This window comes from Camellia sinensis, chromosome 11 (assembly GCF_055761805.1).
Source record: "Camellia sinensis isolate YWXY chromosome 11, ASM5576180v1, whole genome shotgun sequence".
In the NCBI taxonomy this organism is placed as follows: domain Eukaryota; kingdom Viridiplantae; phylum Streptophyta; class Magnoliopsida; order Ericales; family Theaceae; genus Camellia; species Camellia sinensis.
The window spans coordinates 160,264,178-160,288,352 of record NC_138971.1 but is presented as its reverse complement, the minus strand read 5'-3'; the positions used below and the strand labels follow the sequence as shown (position 1 = coordinate 160,288,352).

At 36.8% G+C, this 24,175-nt stretch overlaps 2 protein-coding genes, 1 non-coding gene and 1 pseudogene across 4 annotated transcripts; 3 read left to right on the top strand and 1 right to left on the bottom strand.

Annotated features, from left to right (window-relative positions):
• The first annotated feature begins 382 nt into the window (after positions 1-382).
• LOC114270984 (leukocyte receptor cluster-like protein) lies at positions 383-3,831 on the top strand. Of its 2 annotated transcripts, none has more exons than XM_028212605.2 (2): positions 383-1,358; positions 3,402-3,831. In XM_028212605.2, exons 1-2 carry the CDS (start codon positions 577-579, stop codon positions 3,412-3,414), a joined length of 795 nt encoding a protein of 264 aa, XP_028068406.2. In that variant the 5' UTR covers positions 383-576; the 3' UTR covers positions 3,415-3,831. The 2 variants fall into 2 exon arrangements, with proteins under 2 accessions (XP_028068406.2, XP_082752107.1); XM_082895981.1 differs by lacking the exon at positions 3,402-3,831 and adding an exon at positions 1,529-1,586.
• Positions 3,832-6,938: 3,107 nt separating this feature from the next.
• LOC114270972 (uncharacterized) lies at positions 6,939-8,752 on the top strand. Its single transcript, XR_014344872.1, has 3 exons — positions 6,939-7,141; positions 7,707-7,788; positions 8,276-8,752. It is a non-coding gene; the product is annotated as an uncharacterized LOC114270972 (transcript).
• Positions 8,753-8,842: 90 nt separating this feature from the next.
• On the bottom strand, positions 8,843-21,631 carry LOC114270960 (vesicle-associated protein 1-2). Its single transcript, XM_082895982.1, has 8 exons — positions 21,284-21,631; positions 21,118-21,188; positions 20,870-20,951; positions 20,289-20,404; positions 19,959-20,114; positions 19,750-19,791; positions 13,821-13,898; positions 8,843-9,258 (listed from the first exon to the last, which is right to left on the bottom strand). The coding sequence occupies exons 1-8, from the start codon at positions 21,333-21,335 to the stop codon at positions 9,148-9,150; spliced, it is 708 nt and encodes a 235-aa protein (XP_082752108.1). The 5' UTR covers positions 21,336-21,631; the 3' UTR covers positions 8,843-9,147.
• LOC145803268 (U-box domain-containing protein 26 pseudogene) lies at positions 14,049-15,316 on the top strand (annotated as a pseudogene).
• Positions 21,632-24,175: the final 2,544 nt, after the last annotated feature.

Below are 24,175 nucleotides of genomic sequence, written 5' to 3'. Positions count from 1 at the left end.
AAAATAATCTTTAATTTTTTGGTGTATGTTATAAATTTTTTAACTTTTAAATTAAAATACTCACATATCAAATGAGGTCTAAGGGTTGGTTTGGGAAGGAGGTTGACTTTTTAGTTTTTTTTTTGGCTATTTTAACATGGGATAAAAAGCTTAGTTTGGGAAAGATTTTTTGGCTTTTTAAACTTTTTTTGTGAGAGAAAAGTATAATAATTATGGGTTAGATGTGATATTTTATTTTTTATAACTAAAATAAATTATTTCATCTTTTGTGACTAAAATAATAAAAAAAAACTCAATCTAACTGTTCCCAAACGGAGCCTAGATGTATTCTGTTAACCCTCCCTTCTTTTAATTCAGGAATCAAATGCTACTTAACAATAATTTAAGGGCTTTCGTGTAAATAACTCAAAATTTAATCCCATTTCCTTGAATTGAAACGGCGTATTCTCTCCTTTTGCATTCGATTCACAAACCCTAATTTCAGTCGACGTTCTCACAGAGAGATTGCCTTCACTTTCAATCAAATTAGGGTTACAGATCTGCTGCGATCATCGCTACTCTGCGAACCCTCCAACAATGGGAGGTCATGGTGGTCTGAATATTCTTCCTCAGAAGCGATGGAACGTCTACAACTTCGACAACAGAGAGAAAGTCCGCAAAGACGAAGAAGCCGCCGCCAAAGAAGAGCAGCTCAAGCGCGAGCAGTCTCGAAAGCGTGACTTCGAGCTTCGTCTTGTCCAACTCCGCCAAGCCCGTGGTTTGGCCCCTTCAGCTCAGGCCTCGTCGCCTTCTTCAGAGACAAAATCAAAATCAAAATCAAAATCGGAATCGAAATCGAAATCGAAATCCCCGGAATTGGAATCGAAATCCAAATTGAATCACATTAATTTGTTTGAAGGTATTAAATTTTTTGATCCAGTAGTTTTTGGAGGTGAGGGAAAAGGGGAAGATGAAGGAGGGGCATTTAAGAAGATGAAGATGGCGAAGAAGGAGGCGGCGCCGAGGGTTGTGATGCCTGAAGATGAGAAGTATAGGTTGGGTTATGGGATTGCTGGGAAAGGGGTGATATTGCCGTGGTATTTGTCGAAGCCAAACGATGATGCCAATGTAGAGGAAGAAGATGATCATCATCATCATAGGTCTAGAGAAGGGGCTAAGAGTGGTGTGAAGAAGACTTTGGAACAGCTGAGAGAAGAACGGTTGAAGAGAGAAAAGAAAGAGAAGGAAAGGGAGCAATCTCTGATGCTAGAGAAACGGTTCAATAGAGATAAGAAAGAGAAGGAAAGGGAGCGAGCTCTGATACTAGAGAAGGGTCGAAGAGATGTACCTTTCTTGAAGGACCGAGGATTTTCTAGGAGGTAGGTCCTAAGAAGTTGCAGTTGTTTTGCAGTTTGGCTGAATTTATCGTCAAATTTAATAATTGGTACATTGGTATTTATTCTGGATTTATTCTTGATGCTTTCTTGGATTGTTTGTTGGAAATTAGGTGAAGAAAAATTCTCTAACTATAACATATTGTGACATTTAGGTGCTAAGAAGTTGCAGTTGTTTTGCATTTTGGCTGAATTTATCGTCAAATTTAATAATTGGTACATTGCTATTACTTAAAAGATTTATTCTTGATGTATTCTTGGATTGTTTGTTGGCAATTAGGTGAAGAAAAATTCTCTGAATATAACATATTGTGACATTGCATGATGAAATTGTTTGGCCTCATGTTTGATTTTTGAGTTGATTCTTGATGTACATATGCAACTCAAAATTCTGTCTGGTCCCTCTACTCTAAAATTCATGTTTTTTGCACCCTTCATATGTTTTTAGGCGAACCAGCAGATGATCAACGCCTTGGCCTCAATAGTTGAGCTAAGCTATTTCATAATCATATTATGGTCTCAAGCCGTAGCTGATTATGTTTCAGCGGTGGTTGTCAGCTTTATTGCTTAGTTTCTTTAACTCAAAAGAGATTCACTCGAATGCATTATCTTCAAGTTTCTGCCACACAAAATGAACATTTTTAAAGATACATTCTCCTAAGAAATCAATGGTATAGGAGGAATGCATGCATAGATAGATTCTATTGTGCTAAACTAGACAAAATGAATGTTACTGTATTGATCATAGCATTCTATAATGTTTGATAAGTTTGTATTTGGAAACTTTATATTTTTCTTCTTTATATATATATATATATATATTTGTATTGAAAATGAATATCTAAGGCTCAAAACAAATTGTTGATAGCTAATCAAGTAACTTATAGGTAGTTACATAGCGACTAAGAAGGCTAGGGAGGATTATGGACAGGTTCTCCTTCACGAGTACGGGAAAATACATTTTAGTGAGATTTGTAGTGCAGAAGACAACTGCCTGTTTTGGTAATTTAGAGTACTATCATTCAAGCAAGCAGAAGCATAATTTTATATGCCTATTTACTTAGGACTCTATTAGATATTTTACATTATTAGAGGTCATCTCTTGTAGTTATGTAAATATTGTATAGATGTTGCATGGCCTTTCAGAATGAAAGAGGTAGTTTGAAAGGGGGATATGCTCTCAGGAGGTCTGGTTCTCTTCAAACTGAACAGGAAGCTGTTGCCCTCGAAATTGGGATCTTCTGCATTTTTCTTCTATTTTGATTTTTAATTTTTCAAAAGGTACATAAAACATCACTGCATGAGGCAGTGCCACAAAGATCATATGGGCCCGAGCATGTGAGGTACAAACAACAAAACAGAAGCAAGAAACATTATGAAATCCACATTACATCACTGAAATCTCAGGGAAAACAAAAACAAGGTTTTTCTTGCTCAAATAACAATGTAGCTATGAACAGGAAACAGACAAGCAAGCATATCAAACCCCGTGTTTGTCATGTGGGTGCTGAGACCTATCAGAGTGGAATTCTGTCACCTGTTCTTACTAGAAATTGAGAAATCTCAAAAAACCAAAAAACTGCATTAGACAAGTTTTCTACATATGCATACCAGTCAGAAAGCTAGAGAATCCCCAAAAAAGAAAATGCAAAAGAGCCATGAATATGTCTGTTGTCAAAACATCTTAGCTTCAGAGTATGCATTCATTTAGCATGCTTATCAAGATGCCTTGAACTTGAAATGGTGAGGTTTTCTTGATAGTTTGGAGTATGATTTAGAAGGTAAATTTTAATGTGGTCACCTTTCTTGATAGTTTGGACTATGCGCTCCCTCCTAGGCTCAAACACGTTCTTCCAGACTATTTTTGCTTTGATCCACAGTTTAGTGCTCCTACTTCTGGATGTTCTTTACAGAGCTGATGTGTGTAATGTTAGAATTAGATGGGTTAATGAACTATCATTATTTTTTCTTTTGACTTTGCTAATAAATATTGCATCGTGATTCATGACATATGTTTTCTGAGTGTAGGAGTGGGAAGTGAACTGGAGCCAGGCTTGGGCTGATTACGTACAAGGGAAGACCTGAAAGTTTTCAAATGGGCAAGGTCATGTACAGTTACTAATCTTGGAGACATGTTCATAGTTTTTGCTTAAATTTGTGCACAAGCCTTTTTGAAGAACAATGGAAGCTGATTTCATGTATTTTGTTAGTGAATTTTAGGGCTGAGCATAAAAACCGAAAAAATCGTAGACCGCTCCGGTCCAAACCAAACCTTACAGTTTGGTTTGATTTTCTGAATGCATGATTCGGTTCTGATTTTGAAATAGGTGAAGTGTAATTTATAGTTCGGTCTGTGATTTTATAGCTACGAATTTAGTTGAAATTGAACCGGATTGTTGAGATTATATATATAATTTGTTACCGAATATAAATACTAAAATATTTTATTAGTATTAAATTATATGTATGTATATTTTTGTATAGTGATAGAACTAGTTTTAAACAATTATGTAAATAATTCTTAGGTTGTGAATAATATTTTGTGTTCGTATTGTGAATAATGATAATATTTTGTAATAGCTAGGGAAAAAGAAACAGAAATATAGAGAAAAAAAAAGTAGCAAATCTGTATATTATTTTCAGAAAATTACATACCCTTCGTATGGGAGTTCCCAAATTATTTATAACTACTTCCTTGCATACCTCACACCTCTAACTAACTAACTTCTTTTCAACGGAGTTCCTCTGACTAACTAACTAATTTCTCAACCAACTACCTAACTAACTTCTTCTCAACTGACTCACAATTCTTGACATGACATATTTTTAAAATTTGCTGTTCAAACAGAACCGAATCATGGTTTAGTGGTTTGGTTCGAATTGGTTTGAAGATTTTTATGAATTGGTTTGGTTTCAAATCTGATGGAATTGTATGTAATGGCTTGGTCTTGGTTAACGGCTAAACCGAACCAATCCGAATAATTTTCACCCGTAATAAATTTTGTGTCCTGATTCGTTTGTCATTGGGCAATCAGATCAATACAGAGTTTGTCTTGGCTTATGTTCACCTGCTTTCTTTGCATCAGAAGGCAACTGTTTCAGGTTAAATTTCATGACTTTCGATTTACCCATTCGCATGATAGGAATGTTATACGAAATGGCAGGATTATGGCAAATTAGGTCCCTGTGCGAAGGAAACTAAACTTCTTGAGAAATCTACTGTCCGTTTTGTGTAGCAAAATGTGTGCCGACAATGATTTTTAGGGATTGCGAAATAGCAAGTTTGACTCTGGATATAATTTAGTTGTCTCTGAAAATTAAAGAATAAGATTTGATGGTTTGTTTAGCATTACTATATGTATACAACGAGTTTGGGCCTTCTATCTAGAAAAGTTTTTAATGAGCTCCCACCACAAGATTGAACCAGGGCCATTCCATTTGCCTTCCTCACCTTACCTTGTGCTTTGGTGGTAGACAAGCTAAGTAATAAGTTGTTCAAATTTATTTTAATGTATTTTAAAATATGTTCAAGTTGCATTCGTTCATCTATCATTGAATTTGGAACAAACTTTGATCAAGCAATAACGAGCTGAACTCGAATAGTAGCTTATGAAAATTTAATTTTAAAACTTAACGAGTTTTAAAATGTGCAATGATACTTGTTTACCTTTTAAGTCAATATCAAGCAAGTTTTAACTGAGCCGATAACGAGCCAAATTCATTTAGTTTGAATTTTTTATAATGCATATAAATTTATTGGGTCAAATAGTAGTTTGTTCACACAAGTTTTAAAATGTATTCAAAATTTAAATTATTTACATACTAAATTGATAACAAACAAATTTTTAATGAGCTAAATATGAATCAAACTCAAGGATTGAAACCTTCTATGAGTAAATAATTTTTTGGGCTAGTTTATATGGGGATTTTGTTTTGATTTTAATTAAACTCCTTGTTAGTGGACTTAGGATTAGTCCCCGAGAATAGTCGATTTAATAAACTAGATATCAAGTTATAATAATAATAAAAAAAACCCTTGATTCATTTTATAATCTTTCATGTTCTTCAATACGTGAATTGAGCTTGAGTAATTTGCTTCGTTTTACTCACATCTGTACTGCTACTTTGTCGCGTTGACATTTCCACATTGATCACATATCAGAGCATAGTGTTAACAACATAGAATCAAAATGCTATGCATGTATACAAAGAAATTGTCCTCTTTTGGAGTTTCTTGGGACATTCTTGTCATGCCATACATGAATAGAGTATTAAAAGTAAATGAGTACATCATATGAATTTTATATGTTTGGTCTAACTTGGCTACGCATGATACTGTCGGCAAAAATTATTTTATTAAAATAACATGATAGATTGGATCTCATTTAATGTCTAGGACATTACTCTTTTAACCAATCTCAACTAATGTTAGAGTGTTTTGTTTGGACACCTTGCTAGGAGAGTGAACAAAATTAGATTTGGTGGCATCATTAGACAACTATGAGTCTTGTTTTTATGTTCTTTTTTTTTTTTCTTTATTATTTTTTGTACAGTATGAGAATGACATCAAATTGAAATTTTAACTATGAAAAAAATTAAATACTTGTAAGTATACAATAGATCCAAAGATTCCAAACAAATACAAGGGGAAAACACCGACCAAAAATTTTAGTACATTTTTTAAACGTGCATCAAAACTAAATACATTTTTCACATATTTTTTTCTTATCATTTTACATATTTCTAAAATAACCATACATCTTTGATGAATCAAGGGAAAATGCATCTACCCATAATTTTCCTTCCAAAAATACCCCTGAAAATGAGGGTATTATTGATGAACAAAAAAGTATCAATATATCTCCATGCCTATTCCCTTTTATCTTACAGTAACCATTAATAAGCTTCTTAATCCCAATCTTATCTTACAATTAAAAAAGAATATATATATATATATATAGGTATATTATGGAGATGCATTAGCTAAAGGTTGGTGACAACAGGTAGGTCTTGGTGGCCATAACATGCCAAATCTGCCAAACTATTCCCAACCAACAATATAAAGGTTATCCTTTATGATTATGAAATAAATATAGTTTTGTTAAGTGTTTAGGTTAGAGATGTGCCTAGCAAGAGGTAACAGTTAAAACTCACATGCTAATACAATATTATTATGCTGACAATCACAAAGTTGAATTCAATTTTTTTTTTTTTTTTTTTTAAGGGGGTGTTTGGGAAGAAAAAAAATAGCCTAATTTAGGCTAAAATTCACAAAAAGACAAAATAGGCTAAAATAGCTAATAAGACAAAATATCACATTAAACCCATAATCATTTCACTTTTTCTCTCACAAACATCACATCCAAAGATAAAAAAATCCAATTATCTTCCCAAATACAAAAATTTTAGCCTACTAAAATAACCAAAAACTAAAATAGCCTACTAAAATAGCAACTTCCCAAACGAAGCCTAAATTTCTACCTCTGAAATATTACCTGCTTTCTACTATAATTTATTACAACAAACTTGGAACATTTCTAATACCTGTAGCAGCCTGAAACAAGTATGTAACATATATTATATAATAAATATATATGAGATTAGTTCTTAATCCAGAAAAACCATCTTCTCCTCCTCTTTCTCCTTCTCATAATATATAGAAGAGAGAGAGAGAGAGGGAGACAGAGAGAGGTTCTTGTTGGAAAGCTACCATGGGAAAACTCACCAAGCAAGCTCTCATGTATGCCGAGAACCTTACGCTTCCCTCTGTAGGTTTTACAACATTTTTTTTAATGTTATACAAACGGAAAAATTATATATATACATATTGTATATAATGATGTGGTTGAAGTGAACGAAGATCATTCATGAATTTAAACAAAAACCGCAACCCATTGAAGATACCTGTTAATTTCAAATATGTTGTCATTAGTCATTACATCATTCTGCATGCATTTTCTGTATACTTTTATTATTTGTGCCCCTTTTTTTGGTTGTTTTGCAAAGCAACCTGTTTGTGAATTGCTTTAACTTTTCCTAACCAAGCATGTTTTGAGGCATGACATTCTCTATTCCCAAATTCTTCTCTCTATCTCAATGTATTTTTAACTATTAGATCATGTCTTGAGATTCACAATGTTCTGAGTTTTTTTTGTATGTTTTAATAGTTATGAGTGCATTATAACAACAACAACAAACAAAATATATATATATATATATATATATTTTTTTTGAGACAGTGATCTTGTCATGTTTTGATTGTGCACAAAATTGATCTAAACATTGTTGTTTTTTTCTTCTCTAATTTGTGTGTTGGGTTTTTTATATTACCAGTTTCAGGTGATAGTAGTAAATGGGAACCTGGGTTGTGCTTATTGTGGAAGGAGAGTCTCCCAACTTATATCCAAAATGAGTGGTGAGATCAATCTCTCTCTCTCTCTCTCTCTCTGTATATTATACAAACAAATATAATTTTTTAATTTTTTTATATAGTATACTCATAAATATATAGTAGTGATTTAGCAATGGATAATTAAAACAATTAAACCGAAGGCCTTGTGACTTGTACGTAGATTTGGATGTCTAATATTTACTTACATGCTAAAGTAATTAAGAAAAATCAAGGTCTTGGAATAAGATTTGGATTTCTAATTTGAATCAAGTTTACAAAATGAACTAAATTATTTGAGTTTAACTCATGTTTAGCTTGTTAAAATCTCGTTCATTATCAACTCCTTACATGAACAAGCCAAATCAGAACATATGTTCAAACTCCTCAAGCTAAACTTAAACAATCTACTATTTGACTCGACTTGACTAATTTATAGCCCTAATTTGAACTTGGAGGAAAAATGATTAATGGATATTTGACATAGTAAAATTCACAAGAAATCGTTTTGCAGGATTGAGAGAGTACACCGTGGATGTGCGAAACAAACAAGTGATATTGAAGGGTGATTTCAAGTTTAGTTGCAGTAATACAAGCATTAATGATGTTGTTCCCATGAAGAAAATGAAGAAGAGTGATAGGCTTCCATTCAAGTTCTCCATCAATTTTCTCATAGCAACTTGCATCCCCAGATGTTTTTCTAGTTGATTATAATTACCAATAATTTATTTTTTGGGTAATACAAAAATGAATTAAAGTACAAGTATTGCAGTGAAGGCACTACATGAAGCACCGTTTCATCTTGTGAGGTGGCGATGCTTCATATTGTGGCCAGTTTGCCATTTGTCTCTGGCAAACAACAGATTTTAATTTAGAAATGAATTTTTTTCATTCTTATAGATTTTTTTATATAAAAAGAACTCTGCATTATGATTTCGTAAGACAATTTTGTAATTAATATATATATATATATATTCTTATCCATATTTCTGAAGAGATTGTTTATGTGACTCAAACCGGTGCCACTACAAATGCTAGCCTCATAACAAGAAGAATAAAGACTTTGAAAAGTCCAGCAAAGTTTTTGAGAAATAAAAAGGAGAATCAAATAAATAATTATCCTAAATTACAACAACAAAAAAAAATGCTTCTCGACAATATGAGTCATCCAAGAACAGTTTACAATTAACTACAAATCCCATGAACCACCCTAAACAATTTTTTTTTTTTTTTTCTCTCTACGGCAACAAAATTATGAAAGAGCACCATCCGCCCTCTCTCCTCGCGAATTTCATTCTCTTTCTATATTGTCTTTTATGTTGGAGGAGACGAAAGAAAAAAGTATGGAAAATTTGATTGCAAAAAGATGAATTACCAGATGAATGATTATGTCCTCTTCATGAGATACCCCAAAATGATGCCAACCAAGCCAACAATGATCACGAACATGAAAGGAACACCACTTTGATTTCCTTTGCTTTCGCGCCTCAAGATTTCCTACACATCGTAGTTTTGTAAAGATTAGACATTCATCAGTGATATATATAACAAAAACAGAAAACTATATCTCAACAGCACAGCTTAACAGCGATAAATCTGAGTTACATTGAGAACAAACACTGATAAATCTGATCATTTTGTTATAAATGAATTTGTTTAAAAGTGAGTGACACACTGTCGACAAGGAAACTTTAAATGCAGGAAAACAGAATAAATTGAAAACAAAATAAGCAAAAGTAGTAGAAATTTGGCCGAGAAAGTATTTTATGTAATGGATACACTGCGATTTAGCTAATGTGATGTACTAATCCACTCATTATTTGTCGTGTGATAAAAATTGAGATCGGAGTTTGATGTGGCTAATCATCATCTCAAGTCAAGCACAAAGTGACTTCTCAAGTTCCACATTTATTACATAATAAATAATGAGTGGAAAAGTACATCACGTTAGCTCGGCCACATGGCGTACTTGTTACATAAAAATACTGTTCCCTAAAATTTAAAAATAAAATAAAGGTGGAGAGATTAAAACGTATAAATTCACTTTTTTATTTTATTTTATTAAAAAAATCATTGGATCCGAAGTTATTTCCTTTAATTGCAATGATTTCATTAATATCCCAAGCAATGAACATGCATATCAGTATCCAACACGAGTCCAATACAGACACAATACATTCTTAGAAGTGTCCATACTTCTTAGCTTTACCTTTTTATAAGTCCCATATGAAGCAAAGAATGCCAATTGCATCAAGGATATGTGCATTCATTAATATCAAAATTTAAAAGCATATTATTAATTCAATGTAAATCATCACATTCATAACGCACCATATTCAAATTCCATGTCCGCTAATAATAATTTTGTTAGAATTTACCATCACCTACCACCACTACCACCTCACCTACTCCACTAAACCTAACCCACTACACCACTACCACCTCACCTACTCCACTACACCTAACCCACTACACCACTACCACCATCCACTACACCTACATCTATATAAGGAACCATTTGTAATAGACAGAAAATCAATCAATATATCAATATATCAATCAATAATACAGTATTTTTAACGTGGTATCAGAGCAGGTTTAGAACCTGATATTTTTCGCTCCCCCGGCGGGCGGCAACCTCACCTTAGCTGCCCGCCGGACCTCAACCTAGTCCGCTAAGATTTTTCTTACACATACCTTGATCACTCTGCATGTGCTTCCTCCCCAACTGCTGTCCAAGCACAAAACTCTTCTCTCCTCTCTCTTTTTTGCTTCAGATCCTCTGAACAACAATCGTACAACCAGGGTTTCGAAAAAAAAAAAAATTCCAATGGCTACTAGTATAGCTACTGGAAGCGGCAAACAGCGATCCATACAGAAGGACCTCTCAAGGTCATGTGGAGTGTCCAAGTTCTTGCAAGTCCAGAGTCGCCGGCGAAAGACCGACACAGCAAAGTCGACGACCGAGGGCGCCGCATCCGCATGCCGATCATCTGCGCCGCCAGGGTCTTCCAGCTCACTCGCGAGCTGGGCCACAAGTCCGACAGCCAGACCATCGAGTGGCTCCTCCGCCAAGCCGAGCCATCTCTCATCGCTGCCACCGGCACCGGCACAACTCTGGCAAGCTTCTCCACCGTCTCCATCTCCGCCTACGGCGACACCACTGGTATTCCCTCCTCTGTCCAAGCAAGCCCTCAACAGCACCGGCATCTCCTATATTAACAGCAAGCCTCTCTCTCTCTGGTATGGCCACACAAGCAAGCCTCCTCCTTCAGAAACAACTCAGAGATCTTTGTAAGCACCCTGTTGATGGGTTCTCGGCAGGTTTGGTTGACGAGGTCACACCGATTTTATTTTATTTTCTTATCTCTCTTTTTGATCATTACAACACAGCACCAGCACACTTGTTCCCACCTTTCATCATGGTCTCCACTTTCTTTTCCTTTTTTTTATATTTATTTTAATCCATTTTTTTGAAAACAAAACCGAATCACCAGCTTTGCGCACCAACCCAATTTCCATCTCACATTTCTTTTTTTAATATATATATATATATATATATATTAAAATAATGCATCATCAAACCAAACCCATGTGCACCCACGTTCTTTCCCCCTTTTCTTTTATTTAACTATATATATATATTTATTATAATATATTTTCACTATTCCTACTTTTATTTTATTTTATTTTATTTTATTTATTCTATCTTTCTTTTTCTATCCATTTTCCTTATTATGCAACTCGTGAGCATCATCCTATCTTCCGTAACAAAAAAAAAAAAAAAAAAAACATAAGAAGCCGCAGGAAGATCTGCACACCAAACTCATTTTATTCATGTCGGGGCTCACCCCGATCACCATGTTTCCACATACCAAAAAAAAAAAAAAAAAAAAAAAAAAAACCCAACACCCACATTCACAGGTGGGATTTTTCTTCTCTACTCTGCCGCCGGTCTTTTCTTCTTGCCTCCGTCCTGGGCGGCCCTTGACGGTGTTGCCTCCGTGTTTCCCACTCCACTGGGCACGATCACTACTCCCTGCTCCTCCACTGCAGCATACGGCGGACCTCCAAATCGGAACATCACAGTGGCCTTCCGCTTCAGCTCCTTATTTTCTGCTTTCAGCACACTTATCTCTGCTCGCGCATCCTTATACATGCGTTGGAGCAGAGCCAGTTGGGCATTTAAATGCTGCACCTCATTTGTCCTACTCTGCAGCCGGTTCGACAAGTTTGTGACCGCAGTCATGGTTTCAACACAGGACTTCAATGTATACTGATTAGCTTCAATATCCGTTTGCACTGCCATTTTTTGCTCCACCGACCGCATCGGAAAGTTCAACGGAGCAAAACCAGAGGTGTTTGGTTGAGGTTCACAGGCCACCACACCAGTTATCTCTCTTGTTGACTCGTTGAGGTCGGGAAAGAGAGTGAGCAGACCACGGGAAGAAGAGGCTATGTTCTGGGTAGCTGAACGGGAAGAAGAAGCCATGTTTTTTGGGTTGCTGAGTGTTTCAGAGCAGGGTTGGTTACAGAATGTTACAGAGAACGAAGAGGTTTCAACTGGTTTGTTATGCTTCCAAGCCTCAGACTTCGCTTTGGTTTATAAAGACAGAGACGACGAGGCCGACACGCGCTCTGTCAATCACGTGCATCGTCGCGTGTCAGGCGCCCCTTTTGATGGCTCGACGCTTTCTGTCGGGCACGTCTTTTGATGAAGTGGGCGCGCCTTTTGATGGCACGCCTTTTTATGGATTGGGCACGCCTTTTGATGGCACGCCTTTTGAAAAATTGGGCACACCTTTTGAGGGTGCAACTTCTACAATGGTCCGACATGACCCTGTAAACTGTCCCGACATTAATTCCGGTTAGCTCCTTTAAGGGTCCGACAAGACTCTGTAAACTGTCCCGACATTAATTCCAGTTAGCTCCTTCATGGGTCCGACAAGACTCTGTAAACTGTCCCGACATAGATTCCGGTTAGTTTCTACAAGGGTCCGACAAGACTCTGTAAACTGTCCCGACATTGATTCCGGTTAGTTTCTACAAGGGTCCAGCAAGACTCCGTAAACTGTCTGCTACAACGGTCCGACATGACCCCATAAACTGTCTTCTACAACGGTCTGACACGACCACACAGTGTCTGCTACAATGGTCCGACATGACCCCGTAAACTGTCTTCTACAACGGTCCGACATGACCTCGTAAACTGTCCTGCTACAACGGTCCGACATGACCCCGTAAACTGTCTTCTACAATGGTCTGACACAACCATACAGTGTCTCCTATCCTTTTTTATTTTTATGTATTTTCTTGTTTTGTTCCTCTCTTCAAACTCAAGTTGGTTAGTTTCTATCCTCCTTGAGTTTGCGGGGGGCTGTTAGAATTTACCATCACCTACCACCACTACCACCTCACCTACTCCACTAAACCTAACCCACTACACCACTACCACCTCACCTACTCCACTACACCTAACCCACTACACCACTACCACCATCCACTACACCTACATCTATATAAGGAACCATTTGTAATAGACAGAAAATCAATCAATATATCAATATATCAATCAATAATACAGTATTTTTAACGAATTTTTTTTTTTTAACGAAAGAAACCAGTATATTAATTAGCCAAAACTGCTAGCAATGCAGCAGGTGGATGGGAAATCCAATTACAGGGAAGGTAGCCACCAAGGCAAGCTTGGGTTATCCAATGCGCCGCCTCATTGGCACTCCTAGCACACCAAGACAAACTCAGGTTACATTGTCTAGCAAGGACCTAATATCATCTATAACAGTGCAAAACTCCCAAGGAGGGGCATCTTCTGACACAGACAAGTGAATAACTCTCTTGTCATCACTTTCAACCTCCACCAAGGACAGGCCCAAGGAACTAACCATGAGCATGTCCGCTAATAATTAGTTTTAGTTTTAGTTTTTGTCCGCTAAATGAAAGTACCATAAACACTTCTGTATGCAAGATTTTACAAAAACAAAAAATTTAAGAATACAAAAGGAAAAATCATAATGTAAAATAATATACAATTCCCTTACCAATTCCTGACGAAGTTTGTTACTTCGTTGAAGTGCAGCAGCTTTTTCCTCAGTCAACTTCGAAAGAAGAGCTTGTACCTGAAATTTGTGCAGTTAAATTTCGATCAATTTAACATAAGCAATCATACATACTTGAACAAGCTGTCAAGAGTACTTGCAGAACAACTGCGAGTATATGAGCCCTGATACGTATCCAATGACAAAAGAATTCCAAGCACCTAACACTCAATGGCAGATGTTAAAATTTACCATCACCTACCACCAATTTACCATCACCTACTCCTCACCTACTCCTCACCTACTACACTCACCCTCTCCTATATAATGAGCCACTCACCATTTGTAATATATACAACATCAATACATCAATCAATAATACAATCATTTCTCTTTATACATTAAATTTCTACATGGTATCAGAGCAAGGTTGAGAAGCTAGTAATTCTGCTTCACCGGCGGGCGGCAGCCTCGCCTTGGCCGCCCGCCGGACCTCTACACATATCTTCATTCCGGACCTCTCCCAAAAGTCTTGTTGATCTCCTCTACCTAGTTCCCCAAAGTCTTGTTGATCTCCGTTTGTGCAGTGAATTCACACAGCAGCTTGGAGCCGTTGGACATGGGGGTTCAGATCCCATACTACTTCAGGTGTCCGATCTCGCTCGAGCTCATACGCGACCCTGTAACCGTGAGCACCGGTCAGACCTACGACCGAACCAGTATCGAGTCCTGAGTCGCCACCGGCAATACCACGTGTCCGGTCACCTGAGCCCCGCTTACCGACTTCACTCTGATTCCGAACCACACCCTTCGAAGACTCCGAAGCAACCCGCCGATCCAGCCATGGTTCGGACTCTCCTGAGTCAAGCCTCGTCGGTGTCGATTCCGAAGCATTCGCGGCTATCGGCGCTTCGACGGCTCAGAGGACTCGCTCGTGACTCGGAGAAGAATCGGTCCGTGATCTCTGCGCACAACGCGCGTGAAGTCCTCCTAGCTATCGTCTTCTCGAAAACAGATTCCGACTCGTGCGAGTTGAATCACGAGGCGCTCGCGGTTCTCGCGATGTTTCCGCTTTCTGAATCGGAGTGCGCGTTCGTGTCTTCTGATCCGGAGCGAATCACATACCTCGTGTCTCTTCTCTTCCATTCCTCGATTGAAGTCCGCGTTAACTCAGCTGCACTCATCGAGATCGTCCTCGCCGGAACGAGATCGCCGGAAATCCAAGCTCAAATCAGCAATGGCGATGAAATTTTCGAAGGAATCGTCGGAATCCTCAACTGTCCTCTAGCATATCCTCGAGCACTGAAAGTCGGAATCAAAGCGTTGTTCGCTTTATGCCTTGGAAGAATGCTGAAGAATAATAAGCAACGGTGATGAATTGAAATCCTTAATGGATTCTGATCAGTACACCAAACACAACACCACACAACTTCCAATACTATTATAAAATATTATCCCAAAACATCCACCAGCCCCGTTTAATCATATCCACCACTATTTTTTGTTATCACCTATCTTTATATTATTATGATTATTATTATTCTTTAAAAAAAAAAAAAAAAAACAATTCCAAACACCATTGCTGTTTTTCACAAATCCGTGTGATATAGCTTTGCACACCAAACCATATTTTATTCATCTCAGGGATCAACCCCGATCACAATTTTACACAAAAAAAAAAAATAAAAAAAAAACAAAACAAAAAAAACAAACAAACAAACAAACAAACACCCAAAGATTTGTTTTCTTTTCTGCAGGCGGCCACCCACCGACCTCACTTCTTCGCCTATTCCGCCGGTCTCTTCTTTTTGCCTCCGTCCTGGACGGCCCTTGCCGGTGCTGCCTCCGTGTTTCCCAAACCACCAAGCAAGTTTTCTCCTCCCTGCTCCTCCACTACAGCATATGGTGGACCTCCAAATCGGAACATCACGGTGGCCTTCCGCTTCTGCTCCTTGTTTTCTGTCTTTAGCACACTTATCTCTGCTCGCGCATCCTTATACATGCGTTGGAGCAGAGCCAGCTAGGAGTTTAACTGTTGCACCTCATTTGTCCTGCTCTGCAGCCGGTGCGACAAGTTTGTGATCGCAGTCATGGTTTCCACACATGACTTCAGAGTATACTGATTGGCCTCAATATCAGTTTGCACCGCCATTTTTTGCTCCGCCGACCGCATCGGAAAGTTCAACGGAGCAAAACCAGCGGTGTTTGGTTGAGGTTCACTGGCCACTGCACCAGTTATTTCTCTTGTGGACTCGTTCAGTTCTGGAAAGAGCGTGAGCAGACCACCGGACGAGGAGGCCATGTTCTGAGTAGCTGGACGGGAAGAAGAGGCCATGTTGCTGAGTGTTTCAGAGACGGGTTGGTTACAGAGTATTACAGCGTTTCTCTCTCAGCAAAGGAAGAGTTTTTTTCAAAGGATTTTCAGAAGTTTTTGTCTGCCTCAGCCTCAGCATCAACCTTGGTTAAATAGCCAAGGCAGCCACACGCATCATGCGCCGCTCGGCGCTCGACGCCAACCTGGACACACCTTTTGATGGCACGCCTTTTGATGAATTGGGCACGCCTTTTGATAGATTGGGCACACCTTTTGAGGGTGCGACTTTTTAAGGGTCCGACAAGACTCTGTAAACTGTCCCGACATTGATTCCGGTTAGTTTCTACAAGGGGTCCGACAAGACTCTGTAAACTGTCCCGACATTGATTCCGGTTAGCTCCTTCATGGGTCCGACAAGACTCAGTAAACTGTCCCGACATTGATTCCTGTTAGCTCCTTCATGGGTCCGACGAGACTCTGTAAACTGTCCCGACATTGATTCCGGTTAGTTTCTACAAGGGTCCAGCAAGACTCCGTAAACTGTCACAACAACTGTCACCACATTGTCTGCTACAACGGTCCGACACGACCCCATAAACTGTCTTCTACAATGGTCTGACACGACCATACAGTGTCTCCTATCCTCTTTTATTTTTATGTATTTTCTTGTTTTGTTACTCTCTCCAAACTCAAGTTGGTTAATTTCTATCCTCCTTGAGTTTGCGGGGGGCTGTTAAAATTTACCATCACCTACCACCAATTTACCATCACCTACTCCTCACCTACTACACTCACCCTCTCCTATATAATGAGCCACTCACCATTTGTAATATATACAACATCAATACATCAATCAATAATACAATCATTTCTCTTTATACATTAAATTTCTACAGCAGAATACTCAAATCACAGCTGCCAGGGATGGAGCAAAAAATGCTGCAAGATTTATTATAAAAAGAAAAGGCAGCACATTGACGCAGCAGATATGAACAATCAAGGTCCAAACATCATCTGTGATAAAATGTGTATATATAGCTACAAACGTTTGATGAATCAATTGACTTAATTGTACAAATTATCTCTGTAGACTTGATTCTGGTAAAAAATTAAGGGATGGAGAAAGGGTTATAACTTACTTAACTTAACTGCAACTCTACTAGTAGCTATAAAGGGGAACAAGAAGAGAGAGGGAGAGAGAGAGAGCAGTTATACCTTGTTCACAACTACTGAAACATTGTGGGCTCGTTTGGTTTGATTTTCTGAAAAAATTTTGGGAAATTTTCTCTACAAACAAGTTTTCAAAAATAATCAAACCAAACAAATTTTTCCAAAAAAATTTCTCAAAACTTGTAAACCAAACAAGTTTTCCAAATAAATCTCTCTCTCACACATATCAAATCAATCACTTTTTCCAAAACTCTATCTCAAAATAATTTTCCAAAACATCTTTTAAAAAAAACCAAACCAAACATGTTTTCGTACTTTTTATCTCTAAAACACAAACCAAATTCCGTTTAAAAAAATTAATAATAATCATGAAAATGCATTCTCCTAACTACTGAGGACATCACAAAAATGGGTTGAATTGAGATAAATGCAAAATAATCTACAATCAATCCATGTACAAGAGGAAGATTTAATTAGTGAAGAAACAGAAGAGTCAGATAGGCACCAGCAAGAACATCTGGCCTAATTAATACCATCTTGAGTACAATTAAGGCATAGAAAAAAAAAGGTAGTTTAGAAAAACAAATTTCCAGTTTTAAACCACTTTCTTCTGCCCCTTCTAATTGCTATTTTAAATTGCGCAGGAAAGACAGAATGCTTTTTTAACCTTTGATAGTGCTCATACACACTGGAATGTTGGCATTAGGCCTGTCAACGGATCGGGTATAACCCGAATCCGATCCGAATCCGATCCGATTAATCCGGTCCATTTATGCAAATCCGAATCCGAATATCTGTTTAACCCGTATCTGTGTAGCCCGATTTTAAACGGGTCGGACTCGGATAAATCCGATCCAATCCGTTTGTTTGCCTAATCCGATTCCATTGAAATCAGATCTCTCATAAACAGATCTCTCTCATCGTCTGAAAAGTGCGTTCTGTTGTTGAAGTTCATCGTCTGAAGATCAAATCTCTCTCTCATCGTCTGAAAATGCTCCGATTGATGACGATGAACCTAGCCAAATCGAGCTCTCTGCTCCGATTGGATTCATAACGCTCAATTTCAAAGAACGAAGTCCAAATCTTGTCAGATCGGAGCTACGAACTGTAAGAGATCATCTCTCTGCTCCTTTTTGTTTTTTATTTTTTTTGTTGGGTCTCTGTCCCGTATCAGATCTGTTTTTGTTGCCGATCTGATTCTTACCCGTATCAGATCTGATTCTTGGTTTAAAGTTGTATATATCAGATCTGATCCTATTGCTCTGTCAATGAGAGTTGGGTTTTGTTAATGAGAGTTGGGTTTTGTTACAATATTGAACAAGATCAAAGGAGACCGTGAATTTATTGTTTCTTTTTATTGATTTGAGAGTTGGGTTTTGTTAATGAGAGTTGGGTTTTGTTAATGTGGAAGTTTTTTTTTTAATTTTTTTTATTTTATAGTTTTTGATAACTATGGACATTTTTTTTTTAATTTTAATTTTAATTTTTAAATTTGGGGCGTGTGAAAAGAATTTAGTTTGTAGAGGGTTTTGAATCCGGAAAGAAAGAACTTTGAAATGGAGTTATTTTTGCTATGCAGCTTTCCCATTTCTATTCCCCTCCTACCAATTGTCAAAAAATATAAATATATATATATATATAACAAAATAAGTCTCCTCCCTAATCGGTGACTTTACTTGGGTCCACTGCTCTTTATCAACAAAATTGTTTTCATTATTGTTTTTATCTTCTCTTACACTTGCTGATACATTGATAAAATTACTTCTGCAGATGTTTTGGTGGCTGATGTTATCGTAGTAGAAGCAAAGAACAAGAGAAGATACTGAAGAACTAATAGAGAAGACCAAAAAAGTTTTTCTTTGTTGTTACTTCATGCTACATTGTGAAAGCCCTCATTTATGTATTTTTGATTGTATCACAAGGGGAGAAATTGTGATGTTTTGTTTTGGAAAGATGCTTTGAAATGATGTTATGTTTTGCATTGGTGATGATTTGCCTTAGGAAAGTCAGAACATCAAGATGACCTTTTCATTATAAAAAGCTGCTATGTTTTTTTTATAATTGGTATTTTCTTGACTTTATGGCTGGCTTAAAAAAAAAAAAAAACGGATCGGATCGGATTATTCGGATCGGATATCCGTGTAAAACGGATCGGATCGGATCACGTATAATCGGATTTTCAATAATCGAATTCGGATTCGGATTAATAGTTAATCGGACCGGATCGGATTTTGACAGATCCGACCCGGATCCGACCCGTTGACAGGCCTAATCTGACATTAAAGGATGATCTAGCAATAGCTCTTACCGATGTTCATACTAAAAAAATATAAATCTAACTTAGACTTCCATATGATATTAAATACTCCCAGATGACACTGATGTTACCATAAAAAATAAAAATTTGCATTAAAAAGTTTATATATGAGAGGGGGGCTGGGATTTCACCTCTGAAGATTTGTCATTAGCTTCAACAAATGCTCGTGTAACCTGCAAAGTATCAACAAAAAGTTCATATTAGTATCTTTGTCTTCTTCTTCTTCTTCTTTGTTCCTATTAGCATCTTCATGCTGATTAAAAATAAAAATTGAATGGGAAACAAAAATGAGGAAAAACAAAAACATGAAGGAGACATCTCAGAAACCAAAAGAATCAACCTCAGAAGCATTGGAATTCCCGTTGTCCAACAGTGGTGCTTTCGGTGAAGCACCTTCTTCCGAACCCTCTGCAACTGGTGACGGTGGTTGGGGTGGAGAAACATAAATCACTCTCAATTTGCACTCCTCAACAACACGTCCTTCCGCCTTAACGAACTACAGAACCACACCACTACCACAAATTATAATCCTTATTAATTAAAGACAACAATATTGCAATATACTACTTTTAGCTTCTTGCACTCCACATCACTAGTGAATAAAAATGCAAAAGTGGAGCTTTCAAATCTAATTCACTCAAAATAAATAAGCGTCGATCATATAACTAACCATTTCTGCGGTAATGTCCTTCGGGGTTGCATCTGGACTTGCAACTATGCTTTGAAGGAGAAATTTGTCCTTGCATTGCATGTCAGGAGGAGCCTCCTTTTGCGCTTGCATGGTAACTACAAATCAAAGAAGAAAATAAATGATAAACTATTGCTAAAAATAACAAGGAAATCCAAATCCAGTTTGGTTGCTGAGAAAATGCAGGGGAAAAAAATTGGGGAAAAATACAAATCAGTGGTGCCTTCATAAAATATTTACCAATTCATTAAAAAGTTTACAACTTTAATTATTAAAGTTGGTAAAGTTTACCATTGATTTGAATTTTTTTTTTTATTTTAAAACATACACTGAATTGCAATTTCCCTAAAAAATTATTATTACCGAATCCTAAATGTAATAATTTAAAACCAGCCAAACAAAGCCATTAGGCTCTTTATTAAGCAAATTCTTTTAAATAACTGTGAAACCAACAACATGTAATAAAACCATAAGATCCGAATTTCCTTTTTCTTTATCTAGATTCTCAGCAACCAAACAAGAGGAGAATGGAAATGACAAATCAAATTGAATAGCAGAAGTACCTATAACATCGCATGTTGAACGAGGCAAAACAATTCCGGTATTTGGACGAACACAATACTTCTTTGGATTCGTTGTCTTCACCTAAACATACAAAATTCGCGATTTGTATGACCCACCCAAGCATAACTAATTTAAGATACAAAAATTGCAAACGACGAAAAACTAAATCTACATTTTCATTTTCAAAAACTACAATGCCAATGATTTAATTGTTAAAACAATTGAAAAAAAATAAATAAATAATTACCTTAAACGCGACATGACTTTCGGTCTTATTAGACAATTGAAGAGAACAAGAGATCTGTTTCTTGAGTTCAACTAATCACAAAAAACAAATCGAAAAGAAGCAAATTTAGAAAACAAATACTAGAAGATTGAAAACAGATCGATAAATAGGGTCGAGAGGGACTTACAGGGGAATTTGAGCTCGACAGGCTCGATGTTGAGAAGCTCCATTGTGCTCATTTTTGCCAAATGTGTTTTCAAAAAGCAGTTTTTTTTGTTTTGTTTTTTGGTTTTTAATTTTGAGAAGCAAAACGTTGAGGAAGATCCGATAATGAGGTCTAGTTTTTGGAAACGTTTTCTGAAAACAAAAATTAATGGAGAAATCAAGGATGTTTGGGGAAGAGAGAGATTAATTAAATTGTTTGATTAAATGTGAAGAGGTTTTTGTATAATAAATGCCAAGGACAACGAGGGAAAACTAAAATTTGCGAAACGCGCGATAATCGAATGCTCAATAACGGTAACACCATGTAATGTGGCGTCAGATACCCAATACTATCACGCCACGTCACTACGTGTTTGCCTGGGATGCGATTCCATGTTTGCACCAACACCCATTGTATCAAATACTGCTACCATTTTATTGTTTATTATTTTTAAATTTTATTTAGTTTTGTTGGGAGGTTTGTCTAGGATGCAACTTGGACGGATTCAAATTGATTGAAAGGTTGTTCACACCAAGCCTCAGTTGTGTTGAGAGTTGCAACTTGGACGGATTCAAATTGATTGAAAGGTTGTTCACACCAAGCCTCAGTTGTATTGAGAGGTGCCCAAGTCTACTCAAACTCAATTTGTAACTCAATGTTATCTGGTTAAGTCTAATTTAAATTAACCAAATTACCTAAATTTATTAGGGGTGAGCATGGTTCGGATTGGAGTAAAACTAGGACCAATCTGTTATTTACGGATCTTGAAAAATTGGAACCAATCCAATCCGTTTAAGTCGTGAAACCAATCCGAACCAATCTATTTAAATACGGATTGGATTAGTTTAGGATCACGGATTTATATAATTAAATAACAAAAATATATATATAACACTTTATTTTCATAAAAATATAAATATAGCATAATATTAGTTTCACAATAGCAACATGTCTTTTCATAATAGTAACAAACTGTTCTAGAATTTAAACGACCATAAAGAAACTAGTTCCACCATAAGTATTTAGACCATTACAAATTAACACTAAAAACTAGCAAACAAAAGTAATAAAAGAAGATACTATGCAAGTTTAGGTTTAGATTTAAGTTTTATATAAAATAAGAGAACATATTATGCAGGAGGGTGTATAATAAAAATATAGACTATTTGTATACGGTCCGGATCGGTTCTAATCCGGAACCAATCCGTGAACTACGGATTTTTAATTTTTCAATCCGGAACCGAACCACGGATTCAAAAAACTAATCCAAACCTACTGAATTGGACTGGACTGGATCGGATTACGGATTTCACGGATTCCTTACGCAACCCTAAAATTTACATTTTAACTAAATTGATTAATTTGTTAAAATTAGATTGTTAATATTTTTTTTTAATAAAATAAATAAATTGATTGTAAGTTCGTGCAAGGGTTATATGTTTACATAATCTAAAAAATAAAAAAATAATAATAAACAAATCATATGTCCAATTGGATAATTGTTCTTATTTGTTCATTGTTTTTTACCATGTTTACATAGTCAGACATATTCATATGTTATTTTACACCCATGCAATAATATTTGGTTATTCACACTCTCATTTTATATAAATATTTTTTACATTTTACTTTTGTTATATAAAATTATAACAAATCCTTTTCATTTTACAATGCAAAAATAAAAAGAATTTGTTGTAATTTTGTATAATGAAAACAAAAAGTACAATGTAATTGACTAAAGATAATGCAAAAAAACGTTCTCATTTTATATTCAATTGCACTAGAGCATGACCACGTTATTTAAAAATATGATTAATTATAAATAAATAAAAAATTAGAAATTACCACATAAGTTTAGATTACTATGTAGCATGTGTTTCAATGGTGTTTTGTGAATTGAGCACCTTTTTTTTTTTTTTTTTTTTTTTTTTTTTTTTTTTTTTTTTTTTTTTGTGTGAATCGTGTAAGTACATAATGCCTTATTATTAGGTGAGCATATAGCAAAAGCAATATTCTGGGAAAACAAAATAATTACTCAAAATAGATAATGTTAACATATAATATACATATAATATATCCCCCACTATGTATAGCTGTATCCTTGCATCTGTAAAGGCAACCTTGCATCTGTAAAGGCTCCATGTGTAGCTGTAAAGAAGGGAACTTCACTTTAGCTTTAGTTAATTCCAGGCATCCGATGCTAATTGTCTCCCTCTCCTCTCTATAAAGAGAGGGAGCTTGCTCTCTTGTAATTACACTGAAACATAATACAATAACACCAACTTTCAGTCCCTCTCTTTTTCTCTCCCTCGTTACCAAACTCACATGGTATCAGAGCTTAGAAACACAATTCTGGCATCCCTCAATTTTAGGTCTTAGTTCCGTACACAGTGGACTATACCAAACAGCTCGGAATTTCCCTACGATCCCAACGGCACCAAGCCCATCACCAAACAAGCCTTCACGCGCTCTCACGCGCCGCTTCTTCTCTCAGCGCGTCTCTGCTTCCGTTGCCACTCTCACACGCGCTGCCACGCGCCTTCCATCCTGCCCTGTCGTGCGCCGTACCTGCTACCGTGCACCAGCGTGCGCCGTTCGACTACCGTGAGCCGCGTGTGCGCCGTTCCGCTATTGTGCACCCGCGTGCGCCATTCTGCTAACATACGCTGCCAGTCCCCTCTGCTACCGTGCGCCGCACGCCCTTCCTGCTAACGTGCGCCGCTGACCTCATTTTCCACCCTGCTGACATCATCCTTGCACAGCCCACCTTTCCTAGCTATTTTCGACCTTCCGGACTCACTGGTACACTCTGTTTTACCTAATTTTGCTCCTACAGGTCTCTCCCTATCCATTTAGACCTAAAATCAGTTCATA